Source organism: Ctenopharyngodon idella, chromosome 9 (genome assembly GCF_019924925.1).
Source record: "Ctenopharyngodon idella isolate HZGC_01 chromosome 9, HZGC01, whole genome shotgun sequence".
Lineage (NCBI taxonomy): Eukaryota > Metazoa > Chordata > Actinopteri > Cypriniformes > Xenocyprididae > Ctenopharyngodon > Ctenopharyngodon idella.
In genome coordinates this window covers 24,388,616-24,409,733 of record NC_067228.1, presented here as the reverse complement: position 1 = coordinate 24,409,733, position 21,118 = coordinate 24,388,616, and the positions used below count along the sequence as shown (strand labels likewise).

At 35.6% G+C, this 21,118-nt stretch overlaps 2 protein-coding genes across 9 annotated transcripts in view; one reads left to right on the top strand and one right to left on the bottom strand.

Moving 5' to 3' along the window:
- The window catches only part of ptprna (protein tyrosine phosphatase receptor type Na), a 32,400-nt gene extending 21,640 nt beyond the window's left edge, over positions 1-10,760 (top strand). The window contains exons 13-23 of the mRNA XM_051905397.1: positions 2,190-2,399; positions 4,231-4,443; positions 4,849-4,996; positions 5,478-5,551; positions 6,136-6,213; positions 6,437-6,556; positions 6,647-6,813; positions 8,248-8,301; positions 8,408-8,472; positions 8,559-8,632; positions 9,959-10,760. Coding sequence (XP_051761357.1) covers positions 2,190-2,399; positions 4,231-4,443; positions 4,849-4,996; positions 5,478-5,551; positions 6,136-6,213; positions 6,437-6,556; positions 6,647-6,813; positions 8,248-8,301; positions 8,408-8,472; positions 8,559-8,632; positions 9,959-10,030 — 1,275 coding nt within the window. The 3' untranslated portion in view covers positions 10,031-10,760. The remainder of the gene's footprint in view (positions 1-2,189; positions 2,400-4,230; positions 4,444-4,848; positions 4,997-5,477; positions 5,552-6,135; positions 6,214-6,436; positions 6,557-6,646; positions 6,814-8,247; positions 8,302-8,407; positions 8,473-8,558; positions 8,633-9,958) is intronic.
- A 361-nt stretch (positions 10,761-11,121) lies between these two features.
- Positions 11,122-20,675, bottom strand: dnajb2 (DnaJ heat shock protein family (Hsp40) member B2). 8 transcript variants are annotated; one of them, XR_007931593.1, is made up of 12 exons: positions 20,374-20,671; positions 19,680-19,766; positions 19,496-19,583; positions 18,549-18,658; positions 18,399-18,452; positions 18,208-18,324; positions 17,365-17,457; positions 16,766-16,883; positions 16,428-16,498; positions 15,411-15,671; positions 11,853-11,945; positions 11,122-11,579 (listed from the first exon to the last, which is right to left on the bottom strand). XR_007931593.1 is itself a non-coding variant. In XM_051905406.1 (12 exons), the coding sequence occupies exons 2-11, from the start codon at positions 19,729-19,731 to the stop codon at positions 11,917-11,919; spliced, it is 993 nt and encodes a 330-aa protein (XP_051761366.1). In that variant the 5' UTR covers positions 19,732-19,766; positions 20,374-20,671; the 3' UTR covers positions 11,122-11,629; positions 11,885-11,916. The 8 variants fall into 8 exon arrangements, 7 of the variants coding, with proteins under 7 accessions (XP_051761366.1, XP_051761365.1, XP_051761364.1 ...); XM_051905406.1 differs by having other exon boundaries at positions 11,122-11,629; positions 11,885-11,945; XM_051905405.1 differs by having other exon boundaries at positions 11,885-11,945; positions 20,374-20,670.
- Positions 20,676-21,118: the final 443 nt, after the last annotated feature.

Genomic DNA, 21,118 nt, shown 5'->3' with positions numbered 1-21,118 from the left:
TATTCAGTCAACTTTAAAGTCGTTATTTCATTAGAATCGTTAAACTATTTTTAACCCCCTGGACCTCTTCGGTCAGGACTGACCAAAAAAATTTACGTTTTGAATTTTTTAAAATTTTTGCTTCATCAGAAAGGATGACACTTGGTGACTTTTGTTGCATTAGCTATGTGAACATGCAAAAAAATCATGGACATGATTTGGATATGTTAAAGGCCTTCACTCTGAAATATTGCATTTATTTAAAATAATAAAAAAAATTTTTTTTTTAAATTATTACTTTTAATGGAAAAAAATAGCTCATAAAAATTGTATACATATTGCATAGTTTCATAAAATCCCCTCAAAATTCTAAATAATAATCAAAAAATATTATTGAACAAAAATATATTACATTGATTTTCCTGAGGAAAAACAAGTTTCAAGGCTTCGGTCACTTTTGAATGCAAAGGTACCAAAAATGTCTCAAAAATGAAGGGGCTCAGAGGGTTAAATATTGTGGATTGTACACTAAATTCTTTGACAAACTTTGGTTTATGTGAGAGGCATATAGTTAAAAGGAATGGAAGAATTAAGTTATCCCATAATCCCCCCCATACTTTTTCAGAATTATTTTCATGCCAAATATTAATTGATATGCTGGATGAAAGTAATATTAATTTTAGACTTTTTAATTTATATATTTAGTTCTTAATGAAATGAATCAAGCATACATTTACTTGATTAAGTGCAGTTGTGATTATATATTTTTAGTCATCTTAGTGTTACAGAAGCTCTAGTTTAGTTTTAGTATAAATTTAATTATTAATGACAAGTTTAAGCATACATTCACTTGAACAAGTGCAGTTGTGTGATTAAGTATTAAGTAGTTACATTGTAATTACTCAAATAAGTAATGAGTAATATTAATTAACCACATGTACTTGCTATAGAGTTATGGTTAGGGTTTGGTTTAGGGTTAGTTACTTGTAATTATGCATAATTTACTGTTATTACTATAGTAAGTACATGTAGTTAATTATTATTACTCAGTACTTAAATGTATAATTACAATGTAACAAGGACACCTTAAAATAAAGGGTTACACTTTATTTTAAGGTGTCAGTATTACAGTGTAATAATACATTTAATAATTAACTACATGTACTTACTATAGGTTTAGGGTTAGGATGAGGGTTTGGTTTAGGGTTAATTGCATGAAATTATGCAATTATTGCATGCAATTATATATATATATATATATATATATATATATATATATATATATAGTTATATATATTTACCATTAACTTGTTTGTACTGTAGGTTTCCCTATACTTGCACAAGTAAAGATACCAAAATAATAAAACCCCTTAAGGTGATAATTAGTATGGACATGGATTAAAAAGATGTTTCTGTCAGTAAGTATTACGTACTAAGGTGGTTTCTTTAGATAACACCACATATCCTTTCATTGAATAGCGTAGGCGTATTGACAATAGCATATTTCCTCTCCTCTCTCATTTCCTTTGCTCACCGTGATGGCCATGGATTACATTGAGCATTCTGTTGTTGCCATGGTAGCACTACGGCCTGTTCTCCCCTGCTGAGGCTCCCAGACACCATGGCAACACCAACAGGCAGGGGTTGGAGACACGGGGGCAGAGGGCTGGGAAGGCGGGTGCATGACATCAACGATCATTGCGTCCCTTCGTTTTCTTCTCTTGATGTGCTATAAGTACAGATTGTGAAAACGGGTAAGAAAGAGAGAGAGACGGAGAGAGATCGAATAAAAATAAATGAGAGTATGAAAGAGATCCCCTCAGAGTGATTGACCCCTCCATTGTGTGGGGGATTTCCTTAATTGTTTACTTGCTGGTAATTATTCAGCGGGGCGGGCGTGTCAGTGACTTTCTCTAATTATTTCAGGGTGGCACGTGGCTGTGCGTGTGTCTGGGTTGCCAGGGTAATTAGTAGTCGATGATGACATCCGACTTGTTTACACAAACAGAGAGAGAGACAAAAGAGGGGACGAGAGACACCGTTTTGTGCCAGAGAAACCACTTGAATGCTGCACCTTCCTCACTCTGATGTCTGCAATGGTTTTATTTTAATTTTCTTGCGTGTAGTTTTTCTCTGCCATCAGCCTCTTTGCATTATGTTATCTCACATTTCCTATATTTCTCTGTTTATTTCTCTCTCCCTCATTATAGAGGAGCGAGGGGCGTGGTTTGCCCCAGGCCACACGAGTAGGGGAGGGGTCGCGTGGTGTCATCCTGACAATGGTGGCCATGGCGTGTGTGGGCACGGTGTTGTTAGTCGCCCTGACGGTTGCCTGTCTCCGTCACCACGCCCGTCAGTTAGCCTCTGGCAAATTGGGTCTGGGACCAGAAGCCGGTGTGGAAACCCACTTTGATTACCAGGTAGCCCACACTGTTAAACACACACAAGCTTCAACACAACTGCAGAGACACACTAAGATATTTGCTATATTATATATTTTTTCCAGGAAGGAAATGCAGTCAGAATGCATAAAATGTATTCAGAATGACTCATAAGAAAAATACATTACACAGAAAAAAACAATATAATGGCACAAGGAATACTGCCATAAAACAGTACTTTTTAAATTACAATTTATTACAATTTAAATTACAATTTATTACAATTTAAAATAACTGTTTTCTATTTGAATATGTTTTAAAATAATAATTTATTCCTGTGATCAAAGCTGAATTTTCAGCATCATTACTACAGTATTCAGTGTCACATGATCCTTCAGAAATCATTCTAATATGCTGATTTGCTGCTCAAGAAACATTTCTTATTATTATTAATGTTGAAAACAGTTTTGTTGCTTAATATTTTTGTGGAAATCGTGATACATTTTTTTTTTAGGATTCTTTATATATACAGTTGTATAGAAGTAGGGGTGGGTGATATGACCAAAATCTTATATCACGATATAAGTAATTTTATTTCAAGATAACAATATATATCACAATATAGTCATTTTTTTAATTTAAATTAGGTTTTATAATATCAATTTTCGGTACCATTGAAACTTCAAGCACTAGAAATAAGAAATACTATATAAATTGTATAAAGTTATCAAATGTATAAAAAAACACTGCATGGTTTTCACTGTGTAAATTAAATATGCATTTATTCTTATTAAAGTTACAAAAGTGATTCAGTCAAGAGCAATGAGTGATTTAATCTTTTTTTTGTTGTTGTTGTTTGATCAACATTAATGACACAGACGACAGCAGGTATATTTGGATGCTGTCACTTTAAGACCGACTGCACGGATCAAATATACTTGTGCGTTCTTTCTCAACTGTTTATGTTCACATAAATGACTTTGCAATGACTTGCAAAGACAGTCATTTTGACACATAATAATGCACCTTCTGTGTTATACTGTACTTGTTCACTTGCACCTTATGTATACTTAGTTATTTGCATTGAGCTGGTCTCTGCTTTCTATCTCACTACTTGCACTATGTACAGTAATGTATATATACATATATATTACATACAATATTTATATTTATTTATATAAACTATATTTGCACTTCTGGTTAGATGCTAACTGCGTTTCATCGGCTCTGTACTTGTACTCTGCTCAATGACAATAAAGTTGAATCTAATCTAATCTAATCTAAACATGTATGTGTATTTTACCATTCAAGCCCAATTAGGTGGCAAACCGAACTCAGTTCAGTACTCACACACTTCATGAGCAGCAGCTTAATGTGTGCAAGTGTCTCAGACAGCATGCGCATATAGCGAAATGAGTTCTCTTATGCTGCTTACTGCACTTCAACGGTTTCAAATCACTTGTTTTTAAACCGCAATGCTTAAAAACGCATGGAAATGATTAGCTTTTAGCACAACAAAGTCGATACGATAGAGATGATAGTCCAAAATCACTACCGTCGACAAATTTCTACCGGTATACCGCCCACCCTTACATAGAAGGATAAAATAGTGTCCAATATCTTTACCCCTTATATCAAAAAGTTTAAAACATTGAGCCTATTTAAGTGGCATTTTTAGGATAACTACAGCAAACACTAATCCGGTGTAACTGGCATATAATCAGCACTGTAATTGCATTTAAATTCATTTGATGTTGGCCTTGGCTATTAGTGATATTGGTAATTGTACAGTGATGATTATTGATCTAAAAATGTAATTTGAAATATTAATGGTCAGTCAGTAATGATAAGGTTTCCCTGCATCTCTCAGGAGCTGTGTCGCCAGCACATGGCAGCCAAGTCATCGTTCACCCGTCCGGAGGCAGGCGGTCGACGGGGGACCGACACATCTCGAGTCAGCAGTGTGTCGTCTCAGTTCAGCGATGGACCGCAGCACAGTCCCAGCTCTCACAGCAGCACACCGTCCTGGAGTGAAGAGCCTGCACAGTCCAACATGGACATCTCCACTGGACACATGATACTGGTACAGAGCCACAAACACAGGCGTGCTTTTACATAGAAAAATTATAATTCAGACTTTACTTTGATGACTAATGTATGATATCTTTTTATGTGCTAGAAAAAGTGGTTAGAATCATACTCTAATTAACAGGAATTATTGCACTACAGCACATACTGTATAAGTAAATAGGTTTCAGTACCTGCTTGCACAAACCAAGTCTGTATTTTAACAAAATTGCAGTAAATTACAGGTAAGAAGAGCTATTATAGGGTTTCATGTGTTCATGTCTTATTTTAACTATATGGTCAGCTCTGAGGTTTAAGTTGTGTCCTGAACTCTAATCTGTGGTCTTTTTTATTAACTACATAAAAACAAACTAGCCTAAAACAGACAGTGAAATGCTTAAAGTCCACTTCTGGTGTTCAGGCATATATGGAGGACCATCTGAAGAATAAGGACCGTTTGCAGAAGGAGTGGGAGGCTCTGTGTTCGTACCAGGCTGAGCCGAGCTCCGTCTCTATCGCCCAGTGTGAAAGCAACATGGAGAAGAACCGCTATCCTGACTTTGTGCCCTGTAAGAGCAATGTGCCAACATTTATTTCAGTGATCTCAGCCATTTACTGTACACTACTATTCAAAAGTCAGTATACTTTTTATAAAAAAAAAGTATTTAATACTTTTATTCAGCAAGGACACATTAAATTGATCAAAAGTGACAGTAAACAGATCTAGAATGATTTCTGAAGGATCATGTGACTGAAGACTGGAGAAAATATAGCTTTGCCATCATAGAAATAAATTACATTTTAATATACTTATATATACATATTAAAATATAAAACAATTCTTTTAAACTCTAATAATATTTTGTAGTATTACTGTTTTACTGTATCTTTAATCAAATAAATGCAGTCCTGGTGAGTTCTGAATAGTAGTTTACACTGGTAAGAAAGGCATCAGATCATATAACTGGAAAATACAAATAATAGTTTCCCAAAATTAGTTTTTATTTTTTAAAATTCAGTATGTTCAATAAAAAAAAAAATCTGTTTTAGATGACCATTCCAGAGTGAAACTAAAGGCAGAGGTCAACCCCTCCAAAGAGGACTACATAAATGCCAGCACTATAGTAAGAAACAATCATTTTTATTCCACTAAAGAATGATTTTATATATATATATATATATACACATACACACACACACACAGTCAAACCAAAAATTATTCAGACATTTTTTATATTTTTGATATATTTTTACTAGTGGGTGCAGGACATTATAGTTCATTAATGTAAGTGAGGATAGCAAAATAAAATAAACTGTGACATATTATACCAAAAATTTGATCAAATTTACAGTGGACTACCAGTAAAATTGATAAAAATTTGGAACCAAAAATTATTCAGACACTTTGACCTGACCATGTTTTGCTTAAGTGTTATCTGACATAATTAAGATTATTTTTTTCTGACACAGTTTAACTCTGAGATCTTGTCATATTTTATTACCATTTTTTTAAACTATAGTGAATAAACTGTAATAATGAAATGTTCAAGGTGTCTGAATACATTTTGGTTTGAACTGTAAGTATATATATACATACACACACACACACACTGGATAAGAAAATATTTGTAGCAAAACACATTTCTAAAACATGTAAATGTGATCATGTCACATGAAAGGTTCTTCATTTTTCTGTCTTTACCCATAGATTGATCATGATCCACGTTTACCTGCTTATATTGCAACTCAAGGCCCTTTACCTCACACTATTGCTGATTTCTGGCAGGTAAGGTGCACATGTTAAGAGTAAAGATGAAATTTTAAGATTTAGATATATATTAAATATTAAAAAAATATATATATTAATATTAGAAAAGGATTATTACAAATATAAATTACTAATACATTACTAAATGGCTGTAAATTAAATAATAGAAACATGGTAGTAAAATGCATTTAATATATAAATTATTCTTTGGGTACTGACACTGTTTTGGTGCATATGTTAGATGATATGGGAAAGTGGCTGTACTGTAATAGTGATGATGACCGCTTTAGTGGAGGATGGAGAAAAACAATGTGAACGTTACTGGCCTGATGAAGGATCATCTTTATACAACATCTATGAGGTGAGAAACATTAAGATTCACTGCCTTTATAAACCATGTGCTTTTAGTATTTTTAGTGTTTACTACCTATTTTTTTCTTGTTTGTCTCAGGTGAATCTTGTGTCTGAACACATCTGGTGTAAAGACTTCTTGGTTCGTAGTTTCTACCTGAAGAACGTTCAGACTCAAGAGACCCGCACTCTGACCCAGTTTCACTTGCTGAGCTGGCCTGCGCAAGGCATTCCCACCTCCACACGCCCCCTGTTGGACTTCCGCAGGTACTGCCGCAACCGAACACCACCTCATGCTTGCAATACTGCTGATAAATGAACTTGTATTGCGATAGGACTACAAACAGGTCACACACACACACACACACACACACATTCTCAAGGGAGGTAATAGCTCCTCAAAAATATGAGAAAAGATAATAGTGTGGAAATTATTTTCCAAGTAATACTGTCCAATAGCAACATCAGCGGAATAAGGTTCAGAGGGAGGAAGCATCCTTTTTACCTCCCTTGAGCTCAATATGTTCTCATAGAGAACAAAATGATAAATTCACATGACATGTTTGCAACCAGTCTTAAAATTGGTAAACGGTGGAAACTGATGGACTTATTACAGAGTAAACATCTCCACTAGGTCACATCCGAATTGAAATGGAAGTTTGATGACTTTTAGTGAGTACTCTGTTAAATTAAAGGTGCACCTCTGTGCCTGTGACCATTTTTACTGAAGATTTGTTGGCTACTAATAACAATAGCCAAAAAAAAAAAAACATCTAGTAACAAATAAATGTGCATTGTAACACTTTATAAGCAGCTCCCATTAGATAATACATTAACAAACATTAACAATGAGCAATACATTTGTTAAAGTATCTAAATCTTTAACATTAGTTAATAAAAATCAGCTGTTCATTGTTAGTTCATGTTAGCTCAGATCTATTAAATGGTAACACTTTACAATAAGGTAAAATGTGTTCCACATGCCTTCGACTCAGAAACTGTTAACATCAAATAAACTCAATTTCCATTAGACTAAAACACCCAAACAACACTAACACACACACACACACACATACTTACACAAGTGTTTTATCCACATCTGTCACACTGCAAATACTTTCCCTACTGTTTTTCCTCACCCTAATATGAGGATCTGCTTCACACTTTGGATGATTCCCTAATTATCTGTGGATGTTTTCTTTACCTTGAAGCCCAGTCACCCCCAAGTTCCTCTCCCTTGAATGCATTTTCACTTCGGATCTTCTCTGTTTGTGCTCGACATGCTGCCACGGGCCCTGCTTTACCCCCCGTCTTTCTCCCCTCCTTCCCGTCACTCTCTCTGTCTCTGATGGAGATCGGTAGGTCCCTGGACATAGCACACCTCCCAGTGTCATTTTTGTGATTTGCAGCTAGTAGTCTGGGTCCAGTTGCATAGTCACAAAAATGATCATTGGTAGGTGTGAGTGCAGCAGGAGTGAGGCTTGACGGATGCTCCATCTCCTCTCTCCCCCTTCCTTCCCCAGCATCACGCATCGTTTAATTCCTCTTTGTCGGCAGAATAATGAATTGTAGGGTTTGATAAATTGACAGTTATGCTCATTATGACATGCTCAGTTTTCAATTTTCTTGCTCTCTTCTTCACCCCCACCCTTTCTATTCTTCTTTTTGTGTTATGCATCTTTTTTTCTTTTCTTTTTTCAGAAAAGTAAACAAGTGCTACAGAGGACGCTCATGCCCAATCATTGTGCACTGCAGGTAAACGGCTGCAATATGTGTCTCAGGCTCACAATATGGGCCTTTTTATTACCATTTTCTTTGAAAATTAATGATTTAAATGAAAATGGTTTCCTGTTTCAAACAGCGATGGTACTGGCAGAACCGGTACCTACATTCTTATTGACATGGTACTTAACCGCATGGCCAAAGGTAAGAGCCTCATTACTCTATCTAGCTGTTTCATTTAAGTGCACCTTGTACGCGCTACATGCTCACAGGTTGTTTGTCTGTTTTAGGCGTGAAGGAGATTGACATTGCTGCCACATTGGAACATATTCGTGACCAGAGACCAAGTATGGTACGCACTAAGGTATGTATAAAGTGCTTTCCGATGATTTCAGCATGTGATTGTGCATGTTAGTATGGAAGCTTGTTTCAGCCACGCAATAAAAAATAAACAAATAAAAAATATAATTGTGACAGTTGGTAATTGTGACAACTTACCTCACAATTCTGACTTTTTTCTCGCAACTATGAGCTTATATCTCACAATTCAGACTTTTTCTTGTAATTTTGAGTTTATATCTTGGAATTATTTGTTTATTGCAATTCCGAGTTTATAAACTCGCAATTCTGACTTTTTTTCTCGCAATTGCGAGTTCAGATATAAACTTGAAATTGCAAGAAGAAAAGTCAGAATTGAGTTTGTAAACGCAAAATTGCAAGAAATAAACTCACAATACTGACTTTTTCTCACAATTCTTTATTTCTTGCAATTCTAAGTTTATAAACATAACATTTCTGAATTAATAAACTCACAATTGTGAGAAGAAAAGTTTATAAACTAGGAATCTGCAAAAATAAAGTCAGAATTGCAAGATAAACTCACAATACTGACTTCTGGCAATTGCGAGTTTGTATTTCACAATTCTAACTTTATTTCTTGCAATTCTGCAGTTATAAACTGTGTTTTTCTAAGTTTATATCTAAACTTGAAACTGCAAGAATAAAAGTCAGAATTGAGTTTATAAACATGGAATTGCAAGAAATAAACTCAGAATTGCGAGATGTAAACTCACAATACTGACTTTTCTCTTGCAATTGGGAGTTTAAATCTCGCAATTCTGAGTTTATAAACTCAGTCATAATTGCGAGTTTATAAACTTGGAATTTGCAAAAATAAAGTCAGAATTGCAAGAGATAAACCCGCAGTTGCAAAAAAAAAAAAAAAAGCCAGTATTGCGAGTTTATTTCTAGCAAAAGTTCATATCTAAACTCACAATTGCGAGAAGTCAGTATTGTGAGTTTATAGACTTGGAATTGTAAAAAAAAAAAAAAAAAAAAAGAATTGCCAGTTCACATCTTGCAGTTTTGATTTTTTTTTTTTTTTTCCTTTTCAGAATTTTAAGATATAAACTTACAATTGTGAGTTATAAATTCCAAATCGCAAGATATAAACTTGCAATTCTGACTATATTTCTCGCAGTTCTTTATATCTCGCAATTCTGAGATTATATATAAACTTGCAGATGTGATAAGAAAAGCCAGAATTGCAAGAAATAAACTTGCTTTTTTGAGAAAAATGTCAGAATTGTGAGATAGAAACTCGCAATTACTTTTTTTTTTTATTCCAAAGTGGAAACAAGCCTCCATACGTTATTGTGTATTTACGCACTAAGCTTGACTGTTTTTTCAGGACCAGTTTGAGTTCGCCCTGACAGCTGTGGCAGAAGAGGTGAATGCCATTCTGAAAGCCCTTCCTCAGTGAGCCACATCCCACTGTGTCCCTATTACATCCTTTCGACTTGTACTCACCTCTTTTCACGCACCTCACTCACTTTCAAAAGTCGGAAAATTAATAATGTCACACTATAAAAGACTATGAATGCTTTCTGTATGCTGGAAACACTTTACAGGGGCCAAATTCTTCAGTCCTAATTGAGTTTCAGGGAGAAACAGTGGTTTTAAGAGACATCTACCTTCCAATTTCATTTGAAGTGACCTAATTTCTGAACATTGACAGTATAATGTCTTTTTTATAAATATATATACATATAATGTTTGATGTTGAAAATGCGGGGTCTTCATATTTTGTTGTTCTTAAAATGCTTTCTTTATCATGGTATGGCCAAAAATGCAATTCATGTATTAAATGTAAAAAAGACAGAAGAACCCACCATGTCTCATGCAGTCAAACATGAGAACATATATGCACAGTCACGTCTGAACCCAAAAGTGGTTTGTTTCAGTGGAATGTACCTGAAAGGCACCTGTAATATCTTACAGTTCCTGTCAAATCGCTCACAAACGTTTAGAGCTTTCACATCCTTAATGTCTAGTGCAGCCTTTACGTTGTGTGATGATCACTGTAAATAATTCATGGAGAGCTGTTTGTCTTTTCCTGTAGCATATGTTTAGAAAATTATCAAAAAAAGAGAGAGAAATATATGACTATAATTTTTAAATGGTTCTGAATTAAATGTGAATGTGTAGCAGCACTGCTTGATGTGTGTGGCTTTTTCTTTCAATATGATCATGCAGACTGAACTCTGCTATATATATATAGAAAGATGATTTTTTTGTCATTATTTTTGTTACCATTTAGAGTCAATAATGGCACCAAAATGACACATTTCACCTTAAATCACAAAAAATACTTAGTATCCTTGTATGTCTGGGCAAATAAAACTATATTAAGCTATAAAAGTTATTTTAAATTGTACTATTTCATAACATTACTGTTTCTACTGTATTTTTGATTAAATAAATGCAGCCTTGGTGAGACTTTTAAAAAACATTTCAAAAATTGTACCGATCCCAACCGCTTGAACTGTAGTGTATAAAAAAACTACAGAATAATGGGTTATGAAATGCAGATATTTTAATTAAAACACAACAATTTTTTTGAATAAATAAACTTTTCATTAGTTATGAAGATTTTAAATTCTCAAATATAGCATTTCGAGTGCAACTGTACATTCACTGCAGTTTTGAATCATTCATTATTAAAAATGAAAGAAATATTTTGTCCTTAAGACACTTAAATTTTTACATGAGCTCAAATATTTGATCAGTGCAGGCCATAAATATAATTTATATATAAAAAGTAATCCAGTATTCCCTCTCCAAGGCTTACATTCATACACAAACACACTTGCATACAAACTCAGCACGTACATTATTGACCTTTGTGTAGTGTTGCCTGGGATTTTTTTTTCCAAATAAAACTTTGAAAAGGGTCTGAGCAGCAGGTGAGCCAGGCAGAGAGAAAGACAGAGAAGCAGAAAGAGAGAGCAGAGGACCGGGAAATGCTTCACCTGTTAAGAGCAGACGGATGAAGGCAGTATTAGTGTTGCCTCACAGTCCCCTGTGATGTGTTTGGTGAAATAAAACAGCACAGATTAATGAAACTGAGACTAATAAAACAGGATTGTTTGCTATTTTGAGTGTACTAACATTTTTATGCACAAATAAAACATGTAGAGTTCAATATTTTCCTGGAATACTGCATGATCTACAGCAGGAGAGTCTATACACAAATGCATATCAATTAACTATAAGTGGGGAGAAGATCTAAAAACTATGCTTACAAAGCTGCAGAGACGTCTACACTATGTTTTACCTCTGGGGGTAAGAGAGGGTCACAGCCACAGGTCAGCCTGTGAAGGCCTGGAAGTCGGACTCTGTAACGGCAGGGAGAATGAGTCAGGTAAAAAGCCCAGGAGAAACAAAATCATAACCATAGTAAATGCAAATGAGGTTTACAAATGTAACTCATGAATAGGAACGATGAATGTGAATGAATGTGCCGGTAAGGACAACACCGCATTAAATGCTCAGCAAGAAAAATAAGAAGTATTCAACCTAATATAATGCAAAGCCCCTCAGCTGTAAAAATAGTTTAAAAAAAAATCAGATTTAAAGGCATAATAGTTAATAAAGTGCTAATGTCCATTTATATCAGGTATACTAGAGAAAAAGCAAATGGATAAAAATTAGCAGTTTATCAAAAATACTTCCTATGCTGAAAATTTACAAATGAATTCTTATGAGCAGAACTGATTCATTAGTTTATTGTTCTTTGTATTAGCAACAACATCATGTTAACAATGACTGAAACAGCATTTATTAACAATTTTGTCATTTAAATGGCACTTTCTGAGCATTGAATATGTCCTCTGAATTAGGATACTTCTCTTCTGAGATAACAATGTTGTCTCACATAACATTTTCAAATGTGAATAGCAGTTTTGTGTAAATGACTTTGTTCCCTCTTTGCAATTTACATTGTTGCACAAAATATTTTTCATTAATATTCACATAGCATCACATTCAAACTTTTTGTGCTTTGTTTAGTGTTCATTTATTGATTGTTCATTTTATATCACAAAGCTGATAGTTATTATGAAACAAACTGCACAAGCAAGTAAAAAAAAAAGAAAAAAAAAAAGTGTAATGTGCTTCTTTGGCTAACTTATACACAAACTGGCATGTGAAATAAAGCATTGGCAACAATAGCCAAGCATTTGAATTCTAACACAAAAAAAAGGCACAAATAACATATCAATACTGAATAATTCTGATGCGTATAAAACTAATGCTGAGAGTCATTGTCAGTCAGTTATTTGGCACATTCAGATAAACTGAGATCATTTTGGATTTACATTCCCTTACATGTGTGACTATCCAAGTCATTGTGATGTACCACATTAGGAGTGCTAATTACTAAACATTAGCCCTCAGAGGCAGATTATCTTAGTCTTTGTGCAAAATTTCCCCATCTACAAAAATATCATCTTCACATTCAACAGGTACCTCTGAAAGAATGACAAATGCACCGTAAAAATCAGAAAGCATCCAGACGAGAATCAGAGAATCTCCTTTCTAGAAGGAACGATAGCAAACACTGATGACATAGAGCACTTCACTGCTGGAAGAATAAATGGAACGTTCGTTGGGAATGGGATGCCAACTAATCAGCAAGATAGCTAAAATGCTCTGTAATACTCAGAAAAGCTATTCAATTCGTTTAGGCTTTCAACCTTTCTGACTCCAGGACCACACATTGTCCACAGCAATATTCGAAGGTCTTTTATAGTTTTTCAGAATTTACTTTTTAAAGGGTTAGTTCACCCAAAAATGAAATTTCTGTCATTAATTACTCACGCTCATGTCGTTCCACATCCGTAAGACCTTCATTCATCTTCAGAACACAAATTAAGATATTTTCATGAAATCCGAGAGGTTTTTTATCCTCCATTGAAAGCAATGAAATTACCACATTTAAGGTACATAAAAGTAGTAAAAACATGGTTAAAATAGTCAATGTGACTACAGTAGTTCAACCTTAATGTTATGAAGCGACTAGAATAATTTTTGTGTGCAAAAACAAAACAAAAATAACGACTTTATTCATGCTACGCTATTTTCATTGCAGCTTTTAGGTTCTACGTCCAAACGGCAGCTAGGTATTGGCCGATGCCTTTTCACGTGAGCAGCACGAGGCATCTGTGTGATGCTGACGCAGGAGCCAGCCAATAATGAGCTGGCGTTCGGACGTAACCATGGAAATGCAGCACTGCACCAACTGCTTAACAGACTTACAGGGAAGAGGAAAAATTGTTGAAGTCGTAATTTTTTTTGCTCAAAAATTATTCTTGTCGCTTCATAACATTAAGGTTGAATCACTGTAGTCACATGGACTATTTTAACTGTTTTTACTACTTTTCTGGACGTTGAATGTGGTCATTTCGTTGCTGTCAATGGAGGATAAAAAAAACCCTCGGATTTCATCAAAAATATCTTAATTTGTGTTCTGAAGATGAACGAAGGTCTTACGGGTGTGGAACGACATGAGGGTGAGTAATAAATGACAGAAATTTCATTTCTGGGTGAACTAACCCTTTAAGGATTAAGGATTTTTTTTTTTTTTTAACCAATTAAGTATTTTAGAGCTTGGCAAAATGTGTATTCATTATAAAAATGCCCATGGAGTTATAACATTTTATGGTAACACTTTACAATTTGATAACATTAGTTAACTACATTCGTTAACATTAACTAAGATTAATAAATGCTGTAGAAGAATTGTTGTTAGTTCATGTCAATCTCAGCATATACTAATACATTTGTAAGGTCAAACACTGTATTTGTTAACATTAGTTAATGCACAGTGAACTAAAATGAAAATGAACACTTATTAACTAACATTAACAAAGGATAAAAATATAATGCTCATTATTAGTTCATGTTAGTTAACGCATTAACTATTGTTAACAAATGAGGCATTTTTGTAAAGTGTTACCGACTGTATTAATTTACATGACTTTTTTTCTTTTTTTTTTTTTTCCAGGTCTAGAAATTACACTTTGTGATTTCAGCCATTATGCCAACTTTTGCCAACCATATGCCTGCTTTCTAATATCCCAAAATCGCACCCTGCAAAGACATGTCAGACAACCTGATGCCAGCAATCCAAAAGATTCACAGGCAGAGAGTGTTTCTGATTGAATATTTTTACTGTTTACACAGTCAAGGCTGGCAAATGATATCCCAAGACACCTATTTCAGTGATATCTGTCAGGCATCAGTGGCATTCTAAAATATTGCACACAGTACCTTCAAACTTCCTAAAAATGTCCTGTCTTTGTGGAGTATAAACACATTTTGGCACCTGTTATTCATTCCTCAAGGCAAGAAAATACACATTCAACACAGTCATTTTTGTGCAATGCCATAAGCCCTGCCACAAAAGACAAAACTGTAAGTTAAAGCACAGTCCAAAACTTCAGGAAGGATTAAAAAAAAACTACCATAGAGAGAACATAAGGTTAACACTGCTAATTTCACACACAAGCATGATTATTCTCCACAGTCTTACTAACAGACCACACACTGACACTTCCTCTTCTTTTTTACCACATTAGTCCCATTGGCTGCCATTTTATCACTCTCTTTATCCTGTACAACACTCTCTGGATGCAAACTTTCTGAACCCCTAGCTAGACTCTGTTCTGTTAGTCTATTTTCTGGAGATGAGGGGGTGCTTAGGTCTGAATCATCTGTCACTTCACTCTCATATTTCTTTATTTGAATGTCTCCCTTCCTATTCCCATCACCTGGTTGCTTCCCCCTCCCTCCCCCAGCACCTGAGATCACGTCCTCTGCCCGCTGCTGGGCCTCCATCTCCGACAAGCTGTAGGCCAGCGCCATCTGGAGGTCTTCGTCTTCCTCGTCTTCACTGGCATCGGGGCAGTGGTAGAACGGGGCGGCGCTGTAGGATCGTAAGGCAGGGTTTGGAGAGCTGTTGTTGGGGGGGTGGAGCAGTGGCTGTTGGGATTGTCTGGGAGGCTGACTGGACTGCTCTCTACGACTCAGTTCCAGAGCTAAAGCCATCTCATCCTCCACACCTAGACACACAAACACAGCTGAATATCAGATCACTTCTACAGCAACTCCTCAACAAGGAAATTAGAAATTTGCATATAATGAAAAACAAGAAGCTGGTGTAAAATGTAATGAGTTTGCTAAATCCACCTGCAAGCCTAAGCTGATGTTTTGAGCCAATATTTGTGAAAATAAACAGTTGAAAGAATACGTGTTATCATTATTTTAATTATTTATCTGACTCCAATAAAGTAATGTGACTCTATTAAAGTTTTAAATTAAATTAAATTAAATTAAATTAAATTAAATTAAATTAAATTAAAATTAAATTAAATGTTCTGGTATGGCTGTAAGACTCAAATAATGAATGACGAGAATAACTAAATTAGAGGTTTAGTTTTACTTGAAAAGTTTTTACCACAAAAGTTTCAAGTTTAGTTTATTTATATAGCAACAATAAAACAATGTGCTTTACAACATCAGATAAAATAAATGCAAGCAAAAACAATTAAATAATAATGTCACTATATATATATATATATATATATATATATTATATATTAGTTTTCTAAAATATATGCTAGTTTTTCACTAGCTGGACCAAACATATCTTACTGACCCTAAATGTTTTAATGGTAGATTATGTGTATTAGTATTGCAAAAGCATCTACTTTCCCAGGCAGATTTATCCTGAGTCTGCAAGCTGATAAGATGCATTTTTACAAGCACATTTAGTATATAATATTATTATTAAATGATAGCAAAAAAAAATGAATTACCATTGATGAGGACCGTTTTCAGGACCCCATCCTCCTCAACCTCTGTTCTCTCCTGGCCATTTTCTCTGACCCTGAGGGAAGAAAAGCAATGTTTATCAAAAAAATGGAAATATATAAACAAACTTGAATTCCTGTGACTTTCTGTAAGTCCTTCGCATTATGGCAACGTTTAAACCCTCTTTTATTATTCTACCTGAATTGCATTTAAATTACTAATTTTGTCTTTTTCTGTCATACATCACTGATTTTAAATAAAGAGTGTATTACAGTGTTAAGTTGTATCGCATATCGAACAAGGGTAAATGCAGACAAAATCAGTTTAAAGAGAAGCAACTGACTTTTTTGTGGTGACGCGTTTTCCATTGACAATGCGGGTGGAAGTAGAAACAGACTTGAAGTTTGCCCCTCCCATGCTGCCCATCCCGCCCAGTGAAGAAGAGAAGGAGGTAAAGTCAGCTGTTGATAGAAAGAAAATGCAGCTGTTAAAGAATTGAAAATACAATACTCATAAAGCATTTGCCACATCAACAACATGCCATAGTCCAAATCTACAACAAAATAGTTTTTCACCAAATTGCCATCAATGTTATCAATACATATTCAGCAAAGTTCAGCTAAATGAAAGGAATAGTTCATTAAAAAATGAAAATTCTGTCATCATTTACGGGAACGTACGGATACTATGGAAGTCAATGGGGTCCATCAACTGTTTGGTTGCTGACATTCTTCAAAATATCTTCTTTTGTGTTCAGCAGAAGAAAGAAATTCATACAGATTTGGAACAACTTGAGGGTGAGTAAATGATGACAGAATTTTCATTTTATGGTGGACTATTTCTTTAACTGACTTGACTTCTTCCCTTTAAGTATTAATCTTTGAGACTGACCACATATGCAATAATTATACAAAAAAGCGTGAAATGAGTTTTAAAACCAACCATTTGCTGAGGGGAAGGAGAAGAAGCGACTGGGCCCAAGCCTGGAGGAGGAGCTGTGAAACCCACTGTGCATTCCACCAAACGGGAAATCATCTAGTGGGAAAGTGTAGAAAAATGCAAGAGGGCTAAGAAGGGTAAGGTAGGGGGAGAATGAGATGAGTCTGTGAGGCAGTGGTTCTCAACCTTTTTGACTCTAACACCGTGGAGTCCGGTGTAGAGACAGTGTAAGGCCCCTCTTTGTCTGAGAATATATTCAAAGGCCCTCCTATATAAGCTGATACTTCTATTGTAATTAAAACAAATAGACTCAAAAGTATAATGTCAGTTTAATGTTGTACATTTTTATTTTTTAGATTTTAGCATTAATATAACTAAATGTAAATAATTTTACAACATTCTTTGGGCCCCCCTGGAAGTTTGCTGAGACCCCCTAGTGGGCCCTGGACCCCTGGCTGAGAACCACTGCTGTAAGGGAAATTCTGACAGAGAGAAAACACTTGCACCGCTATACAAGCAAAATTCAAGATCAGCATATCTACAGACTAAAGGCACGTTCACACCAAGAACGATAACTATATTAGCATTCACACCATCGAACGATGTCGTTCTGTTTCTTCTAAGTGCGCGCTGCAGATTTTTGGTGTGCCACTTTAAATGCTTGAGCAGGATGGATTCTGATTGGCTGTCAAAGTATTTTTCATTCATCGACTGGTCAAAATTGTTCTGAAAGTGATTTCAACAATATTGTTTCTCTGTGCCATTATTGTTATAGTTGTGGTGTGGACTCTTTATCTCTAGTTATCGTCCTAGGTGTGAACGGGCCTTAACTCCCCGAGAACCCACCAAAGAAGTCAGCGAAGGGGTCCTGCCCTCCGAAGAACTCTCGAAACACCTCATCTGGGCTGCGGAATGTGAAGGTGAATCCTGGGAAGTCGTCAGGAAATGAAGAACCACCAGAGCCTATAAAACAGAAGAACTCACATAAGCACATGTAACAATAAAGACAGTATCAAGCAGTGTAAAGCTCTCCTTACCTGAGCTTGGCATGTCCGATCTACCGTATCTGTTGTACGCATCTCGTTTGCTTGCTTGGAAATGAGAAAAAACAACAGTGAAATGTAACACCCTAAGTAACCTAACCCTTTAACCATTAAGCTGTAGAGTTAAAATGTCCAGTGTCCTACTGTCTGAAAGAACTTCATAAGCCTCTGCTATCTCCTTGAATTTTTTCTCCGCCTCCTCCTTGTTGTCAGGGTTTTTGTCGGGGTGCCATCGCAGTGCAAGTTTCCTGTAACTGTATACACACACATAAATAAACAGTTAAGTAAACTTAGCTTGGCTGGCATCTCAAGATTGTGATGAAGTGACATATAGATTCAGAGGCCACTCACATACGACACATTCTGGCATCTGTGCGGTTTTGTTTTCTATATAAACATGCACTAGATTGACATATCATATGTGATTCATATTTATTTTTTAGCATCTAGCACCAAAAATTCCACATTTCGTTGAACTAAGGTAAGTTAAAAAACAGTTTAAAGCTTTTAAAATGTCCTGTATGAATAGTTCATTTTACAATTCAGGCATATCAGCTTGAGCAGTGTACTTCATTTGAAGGAAAATCAAAAAACACTTTCATTAGTCCAGTTAGTGGCAAAACTGTAAATCCATTAGTCATTCTGTTAGTGTGGCTTTACTAAAGATATTAGCGTATGTCAAATAGTTGAAGTAACTGACCACAGAGAACAGGCAGAATAAGATGTCATGACATTAAGTTGTTTATGAACTTCTTACGGATGTAATTTATTCAAAACTACCAATCAAAATTTTGGGGTCATTTAGATTTTTTTAAACTTTCTATTCATCAGCGAATCCTGAGAAAAAAATATTAAGCAGCACAACTGAGACCAAATCAGCATATTAGAGTGATTTCTAAAGGATCATGTGACACTGAAGACTGGAGTAATGATACTGAAAATTCAGCTTTGCCATCAGAGGAATAAAATACATATTCAAATTAGAAAACAGTTATATAAAATTGTAATATTTCACAATATTACAATTTAGATCAAATAAATACAGACTTGATGCGCATAAGACTTTCAAAAACATTAAAAATCTTACCAACCCCAAACTTTTGAATGGTAGAGCACTGTTGATGGATACTTTATATAGGTAAACAGTAAGTCTCAAAATATTCGAATCTTCACTTGCATCTGTTAAGAGACAAATTTAGTAACATACAATAGCAACAATGCCAAAGGCCATCCCATTCTGCAAGCTACTGATAAGTGAAGGCAGTTTTAACTTACGCTTTCTTGATGTCATCTGGAGAAGCATTTCGTGACACTCCCAGAACATCATAGTAATCCACCATTGCGGCCTTCAGTGTAGTGCACCTGTTATTCATACAGTAATGACCTCATTATAATTTACCAGAATGTGTCAAGAAGCGTTTCTGAAAGCTTACAAGTCAGTTACAGTCATGTTCACACAATTAGGCATCTGTGATCATTCAAATCAAATGCCATGACAACTTGGGTGGGTCATACCCTGTTATGTATATTGATTGGTTGTCCATAATTTTAAGGTTTTATTTTAACAACTTTAAAATTCTAAGCACTGGCAGAACTTTTAAGAGGTTTTCTACTGGACTTTTTTTTTAAAGCTCGTATTCAAATGCATTGTTATGAAAGACAACAGATCAATTGCTGAAGATGCCAGTTTATCACAGACTGCTGGACTTGGATTAATTGACTGAATATAGACTGGCATTCCCCTGGACTCTGGCCTGCCCATGTCTGGAACTCTCTGGAAACCGGACACAATGTGATGTTATTTCAAGCCCAAAGTTAAAAAGCGATTTGTGTGGGTGGGCCATATGGCCACTGACAGCTGGTGCTCCTGAAACACGCGTTATCATCACAGTCACACACAACTTCATATAAATACAGCATTTTAGAGATCCTGAAATCCCTATGGCCGCTCTATTAGAGCAACTTTTACCTTTTTTAGAAGTATATCCAGCCAGGAGGAGCCGTGCTTCTGTAAACAAGGCTGAGATATTTCGGAGAAGCCACGGGAGCGACAGTTCGTTCCGACTCCCAAGACGCTGATAACAGGAACTGACGCTGCTTTAACGTACGCTTGAGTACGGAATTCCGTCAGAATCACCCATTTACCGTTGGCGCACCGGGCTTCATTACTTCAGCGTGTGTAACCGATACCCAACTTCTATATGTGTCTGTCCTTCGCCCTCTGCTGCGAATGCGGTGCGTCACGATCAGCTGAGCTGCAGTAAAAAAACAGTGCGCCGTCTCTAGAACATGCCAGTGTTTGTTTACGTCACGGGCCCGCCCACTACTGGAGCCATGTGTTAGTAGAGAGGTGGCTAGGACACCAGACACGAAGTAGGCCTACCTTTCAAAACGAACTACTAGGCTATATTAATAAAGGTGTTTAAACAAACATATCGCATCCTATCAGGCTCAAAATACCTAACAGATTGTACTAGGCCTACTATAATTAACAAATGTCATGGTGGACATATAAATTAACTTTTTTAAATTACACGACTGCTTTATGAACTATTAATAAAACATAGGTCGTGGGATTGGAAATCTTTTTAATCTGTCATGTAATCCATGCTATTTAAAGATCATTGGCAGCAAAGCCGCATTGTTTGGCCATTGTCAGAACAATTTTTTGTTAAACAGTCTTCATATAGCAACCTATGTTTAAAGTAAAGCTC